The following is a 15,409-nucleotide window of genomic DNA, read 5'->3' as shown; positions in this document are numbered from 1 at the left end:
TCACCAACCTCTTTGCTGGCTGATGATGAAAAGGGCTCAATAGACTGTACCCTGGCCCTAGAGAGAGAAGGGCCTACGTGAAGGGTCGCAGTGACCCTCTGAGGCTAGCATAAACTGCCTGGAAGCGCGGGACCCAAAGGGACACGGTCGGAACTCTGCCACAATATATACAGAGAACATGAAAAAAATGGGGGTTGCCATACCAACTCAAACGAGACTAATCGATTAAGGTGGGCTATTATCAGCAGGAGAAAAAACACACTTTTGTAGTGATAATCAGTATGGCCCATTTTAAACAGTTGACAAGAAGGTGTGAGTAACAGCAGGGGGAAAATTAGCACGGGGAAATAGTTTTTAGTTTGTGTAATGACTCATCTACTCCCAGTCTTTACTTAAGCCTAATTTAATGGTGTCCAGTTTGCAAATTAATTCCAGTTCTGCAGTTTCTCATTGGAGTCTGTTTTTGAAGGTATTTTGTTGAATAATTGCAACTTTTAGGTCTGTAATTGAGTGTCCAGGGAGGTTGAAGTGTTCTCCGACTGGTTTTTGAATGTTATAATTCTTGACATCTGATTTGTGTCCATTTATTCTTGTGTGTAGAGACTGTCCGGTTTGGCCAATAGTATTTTTCAATTCACTTAATACAAGTACTGTAGTGCAATCTCATTATCATGAAAGTTGAACTTACAAATGTAGAATTATGTACAAAAAACAACATTCAAAAATAAAACAAACCATGTAAAACTTTAGAGCCTGCAAGTGCACTCAGTCCTACTTCTTGTTCAGCCAATCGCTAAGACAAACAAGTTTGTTTACATTTACAGGAGATAATAATTGCCCTCTTCTTATTTACGTCACCAGAAAGTGAGAACAGGCATTTTAATGGAACTTTTGTAGCTGGCATTGCAAGGTATTTACATGCCAGATGCACTAAAGATTCGTATGCCCCTTCATGCTTCAGCCACCATTCCAGAGGACATGCTTCCATGCTGATGACGCTCGTTAAAAAAGCGTTTATTAAATTTGTGACTCAACTCTTTGGGGGAGAACTGTATGTCCCCGGCTCTGTTTTACCTGCATTCTGCCATATATTTCCTGTTACAGCAGTCTCGGACAATGACCTAGCACATGTTCATTTTAAGAACACTTTCACTGCAGATCTGACAAAATGCAAAGAAGGTACCAGTGTGAGATTTCTAAAGATAGCTACAGCACTGGACCCAAAGTTTAAGAATCTGAAAGGATGAAGTGTGGAGCAGGCTTTCAGAAGTCTTAAAAGAGCAAAAGATGCGGAAACTACAGAACCCGAACCACCAAAAAAGAAAATCAACCTTCTGTCAGTGGTATCTGACTCAGATAATGAAAATGTACATGCATCAGTCCGCACTGCTTTGTATTGTTATCGAGCAGAATCCATCATCAGCATGGACACATGTCCTCTGGAATGGCGGTCAAAGCATGAAGGCACATATAAATCTTTAACACATCTAGCACGTAAGTATCTTGCAACGCCGGCTACAACAGTGCCATGAAAACGCCTGTTCTTCACTTTCAGATGACATTGTAAACAAGAAGTGGACAGCATTATCTCCTGCTGTAAACAAACTTGTCTGTCTGAGAAATTAGCTGAACAAGAAGTAGGACTGAGTGGACTTGCAGATTCTAAAATTTTAGATTGTTTTATTTTTGAATGTAGTTTTTTTTTGTACATAATTCTACATTTGTAAGTTCAACTTTCATGATAAAGAGATTGCACTACAGTACTTGTATTAGGTGAATTGAAAAATACTATTTTTTTTTGTGCAAATACTTGTAATCAAAAATATAAAGCGAGCACTGTACACTTTGTATTCTGTGTTGTACTTGAAAACAGTATCTTTGAAAATGTAGAAAACACCCACAAATATTTAAATAAATGGTATTCCATTATTGTTTAATTGTATGATTAATCGAGATTCATTTTTTTAATTGTTTGACAGCCCTATTCATAAGGATGTGCACATTGGGGAGATTAGAGCCCCCCCACTTACTCCCGCTCTATCCAAAAGGCCTGCAGGAGATGGATGAGATTGCAGCTACACTATTTTATACATCTTTGCTACAGCTCTTGAGCTCCAGGTAAATTGCTAGGGTAGCTCTTGGTTGGGCAAGGCCTGAGTGACCTTGTTCCAGAACGAGTGTAAGTAATCCTGGCCCTGTGAGTAAGTGCCACAGGTGAAGTTTATTCCCCCAATATGTCAATTCATTCACAGCTGGGTAGACAATCAGAGACAAGACAGCAGCTGGATTTGCTAGCAGCCCTAGGAAATTCCAGTTGCAGGCACAGAGGACAATAGGAATGCCACACGTCTTTAGTGACGATTCTGAGAAATCCCTTTTGTTTGGTGGGGAATTCGCGGCGGTCAGGTCTCCAGCTGGTAGTGAATGTGTCATGACATAACTCTGCTGTGATGCATGCTAGTACCTGGCCCAGAGGTAACCCCTCTGCAGCGTTGCTCCCCCTTACCCTGTCCATTTTGAAATTCCTTCCCAGTACATTTTTCTGATTGGAGTCCACGCCGTCACAACTGGCTAAGAACTCTGTGAGAAAGGCCGAGTAGAAGCTATCAAAGTCCACTGAGGCCATGTTGTAGATGGCAATGCCAATTTCTTCCTGCAACAGGTCGTGTGATTTGTGGACCAGCACCTGAAGCAGCACATTCACAAACTGAAACAGCATAGTTGTCCGGAAGATCTTCTGCAGGGCGAGAGAAGCACACTCAGTCATATCCTCCCAAGCTGTCAAGCTCCCTGGACAGGGTCAAACTGAGCCAGTACATAGTGCCATGTCAGTATGCCCACTAAGGGGAGAAGCAGTTCTTAACGGCGAAGGCCAGATCAAGGCAGTAAGCACAGCTGCATCTGACCACCGCTTGCTGGAGGCCTCAATGGTTTCTCTAGGATTTCAGCTTTCACTTAGGAACAGAAGCTGCTAGCCCCTTTTGACCGTGCAGAACACACCCCAGTGTAGCAGTGCTGAGTCTGCAGGGACTGGAACAGTGAGCCAAATTAATCCCTGGTGTAAGGCAGGGGTGAATTTGGCCCCATTCAGCTCAGTGGTTATGGACTCAGAAGAACGAAGGCAGTTTAAACATCCACTCCTTGAGCAGGAGATCAATAAGTCCCTTTCTCACTCCAGCCCATCAGACGTCCACCCAATGCCAGAGGTTCCAACAGGTCTTGAAGATTAGTTACTGCACCAGCCACAACAGCCTGCTGTGGCATCGCTATTGACACAGGTCAAGGACAGAGTTCCTCTGTGGTAGCTGGTCCTAACCTGGGGTCTCTGCTTTCATCTGGTAGCCAGGAGGGCTAAGCCCCAGATTCTACCTCCAGTCCTTCAAGACAATGGCCAATATGCCAGAACTGAAGTGGGGCGAACTCAACACGACAATCACAATGACTTGATTTTAAAGGTCAAATACCTTGCAGCCTGCCAAGGTGAGGGTCAAATGCTTCACACAGAGATCATTAGCCTTCCTCCACTGATGAGTCCATACTAGGGCTGTCAATCGCAGTTAACTCACGTGATTAACTCAAAAAAATGAATTGCGATTAATTGCAGTTTTAACTGCACTTAAACAATAGAATTCCAATTGAAATGTATTAAATATTTTGGATGTTTTTCTACATTTCCACATATATTGTATTCTGTGTTGTAATTAAAAATATGCACTTTCATTTCATTACAAATATTTGCACTGCAAAAAAGATAAGATAGTATTTTTCAATTCACCTCATACAAGTACTGTAGTGCAATCTCTTTGTAGTGAAAGTGCAACTTACAAATGTAGATATTTTTGTTACATAACTGCACTCAAAAACAAAACAATGTAAAAAACTTCAGAGCCTACAAGTGCACTCAGTCCTACTTCTTGGTCAGCCAATCACTAAGACAAACAAGTTTGTTTACATTTACAGGATATAATGCTGCCCACTTCTTATTTACATCGCCTGACAGTGAGAAAAGACATTCACATGGCACTTTTGTAGCTGGCATTGCAAGGTATTTATGTGCCAGATATGCTAAACATTCATATGCCCCTTCATGCTTAGGCCACCATTCCAGAGGACATGCTTCCATGCTGATGACGCTTGTTAAAAAAAATACGTTAATTAAATTTGTGTCTGAACTCCTTGGGGAAGAACTGTATGCCCCTTGCTATTTTACCCGCATTCTGCCATATATTTCATGTTATAGCAGTCTCGAATGATGACCCAGCACATGTTGTTCATTTTAAGAACACTTTCACTGAAGATTTGACAAAATGCAAAGAAGGTGCCAAAGTGAGATTTCTAAAGATAGCTACAGCACTTGACCCAAGGTTTAAGAATCTGAAATGCCTTCCAAAATCTGAGAGGGATGAGGTGTGGAGCATGCTTTCAGAAGTCTTAAAAGAGCAACACTCCGATGCAAAAACTACAGTACCCAAACCACCAAAAAAGAAAATCAACCTTCTGCCGGTGGTATCGGACTCAGATAATGAAAGTGAACATGCGTTGGTCTGCACTGCTTTGGATTGCTATCAAGTAGAATCTGTCATCAGCATGGACGCATGTTTCCTGGAAAGGTGGCTGAAGCATGAAGGGACATATGACTCTTTAGCACATCTAGCATTTAAATATCTTGTGATGCTGGTTAAAACAGTGCCATGCAAACGACTGTTCTCACTTTCAGGTGACATTGTAAACAACAAGCAGGCAGCATTATCTCCTGCAAATGTAAACAAACATATTTGTCTGAGCAATTGGCTGAACAAGAAGTAGCACTGAGTGGACTTGCAGGCTCTGAAGTTTTACATTGTTTTATTTTTGAATGCAGATTTTTTTGTACATAATTCTATATATGTAAGTTCAACTTTCATGATAGTGAAATTGCACTACAGTATTTGTATTAGTAAGTGAATTGAAAAATACTATTTCTTTTAACAGTGCAAATACTTATAATAAATAAATATAAAGTGAGCACTGTACACTTTCAATTCTGTGTTGTAATTGAAATCAATATATTTCAAAATGTAGAAAACATCCACAATTTTTTAAATAAATGGTATTCCATTATTGTTTAATCACACGGTTAATCGCAATTAATCGGATTAATTTGTTTAATTGCTTGACAGACCTAGTCCAAACCCCAGCACCCAAAGTCATCCTTTGCCATGCTCAAACCCCTACGTACAATAGCTTTTGGTCCTTCCATTCATTCCAGTCCAGTCCTTCCTGGCTGTTGGGATAGATGGCAAATTTCCTTCCTCTGCCTCCACAAGGGGGAGGCTCCTATCCTGGACTTGCTCTCTTCTCCTCTCTCCATAACATGGAGAGACTAAGTGATGGTGGGGGCTCACCTATTCTGTGCTCCTTCTGCTCAAGGGAGGGGGAAGATTTGCCCCAGTGAATCCTTTCCTCCCCTCCCATTTTGGGATGCCTCCTTCCATCCTCCTCCCTACTGTCAATGAAGAGCCCACGAGGTTTTTGCTGTGACCAGTGCAGAGGTGGGATCACTTCTGTACCAGACACCAGTGCAACAGACTGAGGGGAATGTTGATTTAATCTGTGCTGTGCCCCTCGCAGAACTACCACTGGAGGAACATGAGGAGTCAAGGCCTGCTGCACCCCCTGCCCACAGCCTTTACTCCAAAACCTCTCCGGGGCATGCTGTATACCACCTAGAGCTTGGAGTTGCAGCTTTCCAGTACCATCAAGCAGTAACTTCTAGCATTCCAGGTTCACAAGATACCAGACCATAATAGTGTCACACTGCTCAGCCGAGCAGTGGCTCAGGATTTGGTATATAGCAGGTCCCAGCACAGTCCCCTCTAGCTGCTGCATACAGCACACATAGGAGTTGACCAACTGGCACTCACCTTGTGGTATAGCTTCTGCTTGGTATTCAGTGTCTCCAGGTAGAAGAGATTCTGTTTAAATAGGTGTATGTCAGGCTGCAGGAAGGACTGGCCAAATGCCTATGGAAAAAGACAGATCTTAGGAGATGGAATGAGTAACAATATGCCTAAAGACCAGCATGCAGGTTTGCCAGACAGAACTGGAGTATATGACATCAAGTGCTGGCCAAAGGCAGATCTATATATTGGAGTATTTGGTGCCCGACTGGATCTCCTAGCATCAGTGTACATACCACTTGGCAGGGCCCTCTGTCAGCCCAGAGGCTTGTGTTGTCTGAGCTTTTCAGGTTCAACTCCCATTCCCATACTAGACATACTGCCTAATCCTGCTCGTGCTCTCCTGCAGGGAACTGCTACCTAGTGCCCAGGCTGGGAGGGCAAGTGACTGGCCTCCTTTGAAACAGACACCTGGAGAAGTCAGCCCAGACGGCAGAGTTAGCGCTTCAGCCCCTAAAAGCTCAACCACCACTTCTCCCCAACGCAGAATCTGAAGGCTGTTTGAAAGACCTGCCTCCTTTTCAGAACCTCACTCACACCCTTCCAGCTGTTAAGCTGAGCCACATCCATTTACAGTTGTCTTGGTTAACCCCTCCGGCCCCAGCTGTTTGCCTTCATTGTGAACCTGACCTCACACACACAGCCAACCTAGTGTATGGCAATGTGGGAAGCCGAGCTTTCAGCTTTGGCAGTCCAGAAAGGGAACCATTTCCCTCCCTCACCCTCCAAGTAATGTTCCTGCCAAACAGGACCGATTCTCAGCTTTCATCAGGAAATATTATCAAGGAGCTCAGGGAGACACTCCTGTATCTAATAATCCAGACACCAAGGATACAGGCAGAGCCCTATCAAGTGCAAAACCCATCCAGAGTAGCGAAGAGCCCATGTCCCAGGGACAAACCCCCTAGGAGTTACAAGAACCTCTCATGACACTCCCAACTCCAGTCAACCCTCAGAGCAGAGGTGATTGCTTAACAAACCATGCAGATACCAGACCAGAAAAAATAACCAAACTTGAACTGAAGTCTAAGCACATCTGAGACACTCTGAACAGTCCTTTGATTGAGACTCTTGAGAGCTCAAGCCAGTGTTCTCTCACTGGAGGAATGGCTGGTGATGAAATTGTCTCCCTTTGGTAGTCAGCTAGAACCCAAGTTTGTTGGCTGTATGGGAGGATTTGATCTAGTCCAAGGGTTCTCCAACTTCATTGCACTGCAACCCCCTTCTGACAATAAAAATTACATCATGAACCCCAGAGGGGGAACTGCAACCTGAGCCAAAGCCAAAGCCCAAGCCCCGCTACCCTGGGTAGGGAGGTCAAAGCCCAAATCCCAGTGCCTTGGGCAGGGAGGCCAAAGTTGAAGCCCAAGGGCTTCAGCCCCAGACAGGGGGCCTGTAACCTGAGCTCTGCTGCCCAGGGCTGAAGCCTTCAGACTTTGGCTCTGGCCCTGCGCCCCAGCAAGTCTAAACCAGCCCTGGCAACCCCATTAAAATGGAGTAGTGACCGACTTTGGGGTCCTGACACACAGTTTGAGAACCACTGGTCTCGATTATGAGGTGTTTTCATCTGGTCAGCTCTTTGTGGGGGTGGGGAGGGAAGAGGGAGAGTACACATGTTCAGGTTTTGTTTTAAACATCTGGATAAGCCCAGAGGCCAGGACAATAGGCAGATATAACACATTCCTACTGTGAGTAATAAAAGAAAAGGAACTGAAACTGCAGATAGCTGAAAGACAAGCCACAAGGGGTCTAGGAACAAAATTTGCTGGATTGGACTGGACTGGACTAGTATCTTGTTGCAGATAGAGGCCAAGACCTGAGGCTTCTGGAGCATGACAGTCTCACATACTAAGCTGCTTTAATATTGTACAAGGAATGGGATGTAGAAAAGTTCTACCTGATGCCTCCCATAGGGTACCACAGCTTCCATCACGTAACAGGAAACTAGATTACCCTTGATAGCCATGCAACTCAGTGTTAATGGTCAAAAATGACCCAGAATTTTTCGAAATCCAGCCGCAGTCCTGGACTCTGACCTGATATGGCAGCAAGTGCCCAGACTGGCACTCCGCTGGATAACACAGGCTGTTCTTACCATAGAGAACATTTGCAGAACATTAACTAACAGGAGCCAACTAGTAAAACCAAGTCGCCTAGAATCGCTGGCCAAAAGGCAGCTAATATTCGATTACTGAGTAAAGGCCACTTTAGAAAGGTGCAGCTGAAAGGTTCAGTCCAGTCACACTGTCAGAGAAGGGGCAAGAACAAACATGCTCAGGCAGCCCTGCATAGCCTGGGTAGTAATGCAGAGATGTGCCATGAGCCCTAGTAGATCTCAGTGGAAACTAAGGGCTTCTCTGTTTGGAGAGTTAGTGCTTGACAAGCGGGGCTGTAAATCTACAGCCTGCTGTGCACTGGCTGGCCGTGTGGACCTGGTCAACAGCAGCAGGGCACAGCGTACTATGGAACTGTCCATGTCCCGCAGCAGAGTCCACATGGCCAGTTAGCATGCTGCAGGCTACTGCACTGAAGATTTAAACCCCTGCTTGCCATGTACTAATTATCCGCATATGTAAGATAACAGAAAGGGGAAGGACGCAGAGAAAGTTCAATACAGGGTTTAACTCTCTGAATGAGAGAGAAATGTCTCCACCTGTAATAATACAGAGAGGACCGCTCCTGTGAGTGCTCATTCACAGGCAGTTGTGTGACCAGGCCTCTGATCTGACCTCTCAGTGGATGGCCCTGCCCTCTGGAACTCTCTGCCCTGTGCGGACCTGCCAGATCCCAGAGATTGAGAGCTCCCAGGGCATGGCGCAAGGCTCTGTTTACTCTGAAGTAGGCTGGAGGTACAGAGCATTGCATCAGGCAGCCCGACTGGGTGATTGATTGGGATGATGCTTTGAATTTTGCTGCAAGCTGCGTTAAACCCTTTGGAGAGCTAATCCTGCTCTTAAAGTAGTAAGTACCCACAGGCTCGAGCAGTTTTGATAAATGCCAGAGTAAAACCTTGGGGCCCGTGGGCTGCATGCGGCCCATCGGGGTAATCTGATTGTGGGCCATGAGCCATTTTGCGGACGCTGACTGTCTGCATGGACGGCCCCCCACAGCTCCCAGTGGCTGCAGTTCGCCGTTCCCGGCTAATGGAAGCTGCAGGAAGCGGCGGCCAGCACATCCCTGCATCCCGCTGCTTCCACTTTCCAGGAACAGCAAACCACGGCCACTGGGAGCTGCGGGAGGCTGTGCCTGTGGACGGTCAACTTAAACAAAAGGTCTTGCGTTCCGCAATCAGATTACCCTGATGGGCCGCATGCAGCCCACGGGCCCCAAGTTGCTCACCACTGCTACAGAATATCCAGTAACTGTTCTTTCCTAGATGTGGTGGACCCAGATACAGTGGAACTTCTTATAGTAACAAGTCAACGTAAACCCAGAAGAGACACCGTAGTACCATACAAGCTTTCATCACTACCAGATTGCCCTACTGCACTTCAAGAGACGTGTGGCGGTAAAGGTAACAGTGATGCTTTAGTTCTGGATGTGGGGTGTGCTGCATCATTGTAGTGCACAAATCCACATCGAGAAAGTGACCCCTTGAGATGCCTATTATCCCTTTATGTTCTAAAGGGTAAGATATTCTGCATCTTGTCTACACAACCAAACATCCCACGTGTGAGCTAACATTTCCATAGCTGTGCAACAAGAACTCGACATGTTAAACCTAGTTTAAGTCAACCCTGAGAGTTTCTAATTGTCTGGTCACTACAACACAAAACTTCCATCAGGAAATCCTAAGTTCTCAAGTTGTGAGAGTTGTTGAGTTACCTGCATAATGGCACTGAACTGTGCTTCGTTCTCCATCTGTTCTTCTGCTATCCCTCTCTGGACACTTGCCAGAACGCTAGACTTGAAGAAATACCGCCAATTGTGATGGAGGACCCGGAAAAGCAGCTCAAATAACTCTGCTTTCACATCAGGAGATGAGCGCTGGGGGAGAAACAGAATCTTAGAACAGACTGCTTTGGTGGAAAGCAGCTACTTCAGTGGATCCCACTACGAATAGCTCTTCCCCATAATATGCAGGTGGTCATCCAGAACAGTATTTCAGACCAGAGGTGCTACATTATAGCAAGGGCATGGCTGAGCTGATGACCAAGAACTTAAAGCTTATTTTCCTCTAGGGTAAGCATGAGACCCAATGCTCATCTGGGCTATGCAAAAAATGCACTGTACATGTAGTGAGTCCTGAAGCCTTGCCTTGAACATATCTGAAAATTTAGCTTCTTCACAGCTACCATGCAATGACCTCAACCCCCATCAGGCTCCAGATTTAACAGTAATTCTGTCCCAGCTCACCCCATCTAGTGGCTCAGACTGCAATAGCATGAAGGAAAACAAAACTGCTTCTCCAGCTCAGGATTTTAACGGGACACTAACTCCACCTGCTGTATGGGAGTTGTCCTACCTCTGCAATGATGGGGTAGACCTGTTCCATGCACAGCGAGATGATGCTGGGTAAGAAAGGCTTGAACACTTGGCCTGGTTCTTGTACTACCACTTGCAGAATCTTCAGAAACTTCTCAACCACACGACAGCCAGTGCTGCCCTCGTGGAGGATGCTCTCTGCTAACTGCTCTCTAGGACACAAAGAAAGTCATTGACACTGTCAGAAGTCTGAGGGAGATGTTTAGTCAAATTAAAACATTTGAAGGCAACGGCAGCAGACAAACACCATTAATTTAGTTTGAGGTGTTGCTATAGACTGATTGCAGCCAATCTCAGAAGGGAGCTGGCTCTGACGAAGTGACACAAAACCACCCAGGCTTCCATAGATTTAGGATGATTAGGGCACACAATATTCTCCTGATCCAGACCTTAAAGAGCAACAAAGAACAAGGTCATGAAGTCAGTTCTGCAATATTTCTTTTGTCTTAGATGAAACCATAAGGTATTACAATAGCTTTGCCATTTCCTTAACATGTCTCACAGCAGTCGTGTGCAGGCCCCAGGTTAATGACTGGTGGGCAGTCAAGTCCCCCATCCAGCTAGGCCACTATAAACGGCAGCAGCACATATCCTGCAGCTGGAAAGGCTATCCGTTCTTGAGCAAGGCACCGATGCGAATTCATGGTCACATGCAAGGTGCTGCAGCCTGGAGAGGTTCTTTCCTTCACAGACGTAGAAGCTCCCAGTCTAGGCCTATGCTGGAGGCAGAGATCAATTCCTGAATGTTGTTTCAGATTCTGAGAAGCAAAACACCCCCTTTTGTTCATACAAGATCTGTTCCCACCTATTTATGAGAGGAGCTTGGGAATGTGATTTGTGTTCGCTGGCAGAGGATAGCTTCTTGTGTCATAGCATCGCAGAAGATTAGGGTTGGAAGAGACCTCTAGTCCAACTCTCTGCTCAAAGCAGGACCAACCCTAACTAAATCATCCCAGCCAGGGCTTTGTCAAGCCAGGCCTTAAAAACCTTTATGGATGGAGATTCCACCACCTCCTTAGGTAACCCATTCCAGTGCTTCACCACCCTCCTAGTTTATCCTAATATCCAACCTAGACCTCCCACACTGCAACTTGAGACCATAACTCCTTGTTCTGTCATCTGCCACCATGGAGAACAGCCCAGCTCCATCCTCTTTGGAACCCCCTTCAGGTAGTTGAAGGCTGCTATCAAATCCCCTTCACTCTTCTCTTCGGCAGACTAAATAACCCCAGTTCCCTCAGCCATTCCTCATAAGTCATGTACCCCAGCCCCCTAATCATTTTCATTGCCCTCTGCTGGACTCTCTCCAATTTGTCCACATCCTTTCTGTAGTGGGGGGCCCAAAACTGGATGCAATACTCCAGATATGGCCTCACCAGTGCCGAATAGAGGGGAATAATCACTTCCGTCGATCTTCTGGCAATGCTCCTATTAATGCAGCCCAATATGCCGTTAACCTTCTTGGCAACAAGGGCATACTGTTGACTCATATCCAGCTTCTTGTCCACTGTAATCCCCAGGTCCTTTTCTGCAGAACTGCCGCTTAGCCAGTCAGTCCCCAACCTGTAGCAGTGCATGTGATTCTTCCGTCCTAAGTGCAGGACTCTATATTTGTCCTTGTTGAACCTTATCAGATTTCTTTTGGCCCAATCCTCCCAATTTGTCTAGGTCACTCTGGACCCTATCCCTACCCTCCAGCATATCTACCTCTCCCCCCAGCTTAGTGTCATCCGCAAACTTGCTGAACGTGCAACCCATCCCATCATCCACATCATTAATGAAGATGTTGAACAAAACCGGCGCCAGGACCAACCCCCAGTGTTGTAACCTGCCTCCTCCCTCCAAGTCATCTGGAATTTTTCAGAAGCATTTTTGCCTCCTTCCCCCAATGGATTCCGTCCTGGGACAGGGAAAAAAATCCAGACACTTTGAGGGGGTGAAAATATTAATGGACACTTTAGAGAAGTGGCCAATCAGCAAGCTGCTCATACAGCAGAAGTTCTCAAGGTAAAGAGCTTCCTCACACAGGGTCCAGAAATAACTTTTCATCAGTTAGGCAACTGGGGTGACAGATACCTGGTGAACATGTTTAGGAAGGTCTGTATGATCTGCTCAGTGAAAGGTACTCCCATCTGTACCCTCAGTCCTTGGAAGAGGGTGAGGAAGAAGCTCAGCATCTCATCTGTCACATCTATAATAGAAAGAAGAAACGCAAGGGAATGTGTTAACAAGACAGCTGTAAAGCACTGCAAATGTTTGTTTTGTTAATGATCTGCTCCTCCTGTGCTGGATTCCCCTTTACTTATTCATGCTGGGATTACCAGCAGGGCTGCCATTGTAAGTGAGACTAAGGGCTGGTGCCAAAGGTTTATAACCTGACACCTGGTGGAAGAGGCAAACTGGAGTGGCCTTTTATACATCCAGCCAGCATGATATAGTGCTAACAGTAGAGAACCCACTTAATTAGTCTGAGCCAACATGGAAGGTACTGAGGTTACTCTTCGGCCACGCTCTGTCAGTTCACTGCTTATACAGGATCAACAGGAAGTAACATGAAATTCAAAAGCTACGCACCTTTAAGAGGCGGGGGAAGGGAGGAGGAGAAAAAGGAAACTGACTGGTTTGATTTTTGTAATTATTAAAGACACTTGGCTGAATTCAGAGGTAATTCCCAGCACATGGTTGTGTGCTTAACTGATCATCACTGCAGATTCAAAGTCTTGTGCTAGCACTGTCTCAGACACTTGATTGGGTAACCATGTTAAAGCTGTATCTGCTCAATTCTTTCACTGTGCATGTCCAACCATGGATAAATATTGCAACTGCATGAGACCGTTCACAAAGGTAATTTCACTGTTCTCTTGTCTGCTAGCTATTCACCAGAATGGTTAATCAGGGAGTTGTGACCCCAGCTCACCCTACTGGATTTTGTTTGCATTTAAAGTTGTCCTCTATCCTGTCTCTTACTCTTCCCCCTACCCCCCAACTCTTTACTTCTCTACACAGCCAAGGGAAACAGTTTTGTATTCCTGCTCCACTGCAGAAGCTGCCAGCTCTCTTTGGGGTACTAGATATGACCCATGAGGGTCTCACTTGGCTGCCCTGGTGCCTCTTTTAAGGTGAGGTGCTAGGTATTCCAGGGGCCTTAGCTTCCAGCTGCCAGAGTGTGATACAAAGCCTGCTTCTCAAGATTAACTGGGGTCTTGCTCAGGATAAGACTGGTTAGCAAGGACCTTTGGGGCCTGGCTCTGACCCAGGATTCTTTGCTTCACAAGCAGTCTCAAGAACTGTCTGCCTTGGTCTGAACGGGCTACACCTCCACACCTCTTCACGATTCTGAAGATATGGTAAATGCCAGATAACATTACATGCAAAAAACATTTTTTGTTTTTAAACCCTTAGCCGGGTTTGTTCCATAGTGTGTGGTGCAAGGGACCATTCCCGAGGAGCAGGTATAGGGAATTTTGAGGATTCAGTATGTTACAAGCTTTCATGACTATGTCCTCGTCAGCTGGAATACCAGTTGTTTAAGCAATTTAAGACCATTTCCCTATCAAATGTCCTCTGACCCTTTCCTGATCCAAGATGCAGCTTAACCTGAAAGTTCCTAATTAAACAGCTGCCCATGGTACTGATTCACATTCCACTTGGGCAAACAAATCTATGCATATCATGTATGTGCCAAGGCTAATTTTATCAGAATGGGCCTTGGGCATTTATCAGTAGCTCATAAGAGCTACTCTCAGCATTAAAGCTTATCCTATTGTTATACCTGACTGATGAATGAAAGCTGGGAAGAGGGCTAGTGAGACCTGCACGGATTCCTGCAGTGACTGATAACAGATCTGCCGAGACTTGGTAGACTCTCCAGAGATACTCTCCACAATGTCTTCTAAGACACTAAGTGTCTGGTGGATGATCACTTTGGCTGCAAATCAAGATGAAGAAAGAGTTATGAGAGATTTTCCAGGGATACTAAGAAAACTAACCAGGTGGCAGAAATCACTCACCCACATCTACAATAGCCAAAACCTAGAAGCCTTTCCACAGACAAGATGACTATACACCAGCTCAAGTTCCCAATGCAAAAAGAGCTTCAGAGAGTGTGCCTAGTTTTAAGCAAACAGGCTCACTGAAGACAACAACTCACATGCTTAGTGCTAGCCATGTGTTCAAGTACCTTGCTTGTCCAAATGGTTACTGCTTCTACTAAGAGGCAGACTATGGGATCACAGAGAAGGCAGATTAGTGGTCTCATTTAAACATACAGCTAGTTAAAGTAACACCAAACAAGAAGAAAACAAAGAACAAGCACGCTGGAACAATGGGATACACTGGGTCAATTTAGTACTCATGACAATGGCAACAGCAGTGAAGACATTGCAAGCCAGCACTGTGTAAATACCAATGGAGGAGAGAAAACACTGGACCAATTCAAGCTGCACAGCAGGTTTCTGATTAGTAGCAACTGTCCTTTTAGGATTGAGACAGCCCAGCCCCCACACACTTGTACCGTATATAAAGCAGACCACTGCTCTCCAGAATGTGCCAGCATTGAAGAGACAGTTACCTTTTCCGTAACTGGTGTTCTTCGAGATGTGTTGCTCATGTCTATTCCACAATAGGTGTGCGTGCTCGCCACGTGCACCAGTGCCAGAAGTTTTTCCCCTAGCAGTACCCGTAGGGGGGAGCGCCTCAGCAATCCCTGGAGTCGCACCTCCATGGCGCAGTATAAGGGGAGCTGCGCGCTCCCCCCACTCTCAGTTCCTTCTTGCCAGACACCTCCGACAGAGGGGAAGGAGGGCGGGATGTGGAATAGACATGAGCAACACATCTCGAAGAACACCAGTTACAGAAAAGGTAACTGTCTTTTCTTCTTTGAGTGATCGCTCATGTGTATTCCACAATAGGTGATTCCAAGCTATATCTGTTGGAGGTGGGTAGGAGTTCACAAATTCTCAGGACGGAGTACAGCCCTGCCAAAC

The 15,409-nt window shown here is 45.6% G+C and overlaps 1 protein-coding gene across 5 annotated transcripts in view; it reads right to left on the bottom strand.

The window, feature by feature from the left end:
* The window catches only part of XPO6 (exportin 6), a 113,460-nt gene that overhangs the window by 2,583 nt on the left and 95,468 nt on the right, over window positions 1-15,409 (bottom strand). For 3 of the 5 annotated variants that reach the window (XM_027834013.3, XM_037909962.2, XM_043523604.1), the window contains 6 exons: window positions 14,197-14,352; window positions 12,501-12,615; window positions 10,405-10,576; window positions 9,765-9,926; window positions 5,904-6,002; window positions 2,507-2,737 (listed from right to left, as the gene is read on the bottom strand). In XM_027834013.3, the coding sequence (XP_027689814.2) occupies window positions 2,507-2,737; window positions 5,904-6,002; window positions 9,765-9,926; window positions 10,405-10,576; window positions 12,501-12,615; window positions 14,197-14,352 (935 nt within the window). Of the gene's footprint in view, window positions 1-2,506; window positions 2,738-3,523; window positions 3,545-5,903; window positions 6,003-9,764; window positions 9,927-10,404; window positions 10,577-12,500; window positions 12,616-14,196; window positions 14,353-15,409 lie in introns of those variants that run through there. The other 2 variants (XM_043523606.1, XM_043523605.1) reach the window with 2 other exon arrangements.

Source organism: Chelonia mydas, chromosome 10 (assembly GCF_015237465.2).
Source record: "Chelonia mydas isolate rCheMyd1 chromosome 10, rCheMyd1.pri.v2, whole genome shotgun sequence".
NCBI lineage: Eukaryota > Metazoa > Chordata > Testudines > Cheloniidae > Chelonia > Chelonia mydas.
Note: the sequence above shows the minus strand (reverse complement) of the source record. Positions and strands in the feature narration are given on the sequence as shown.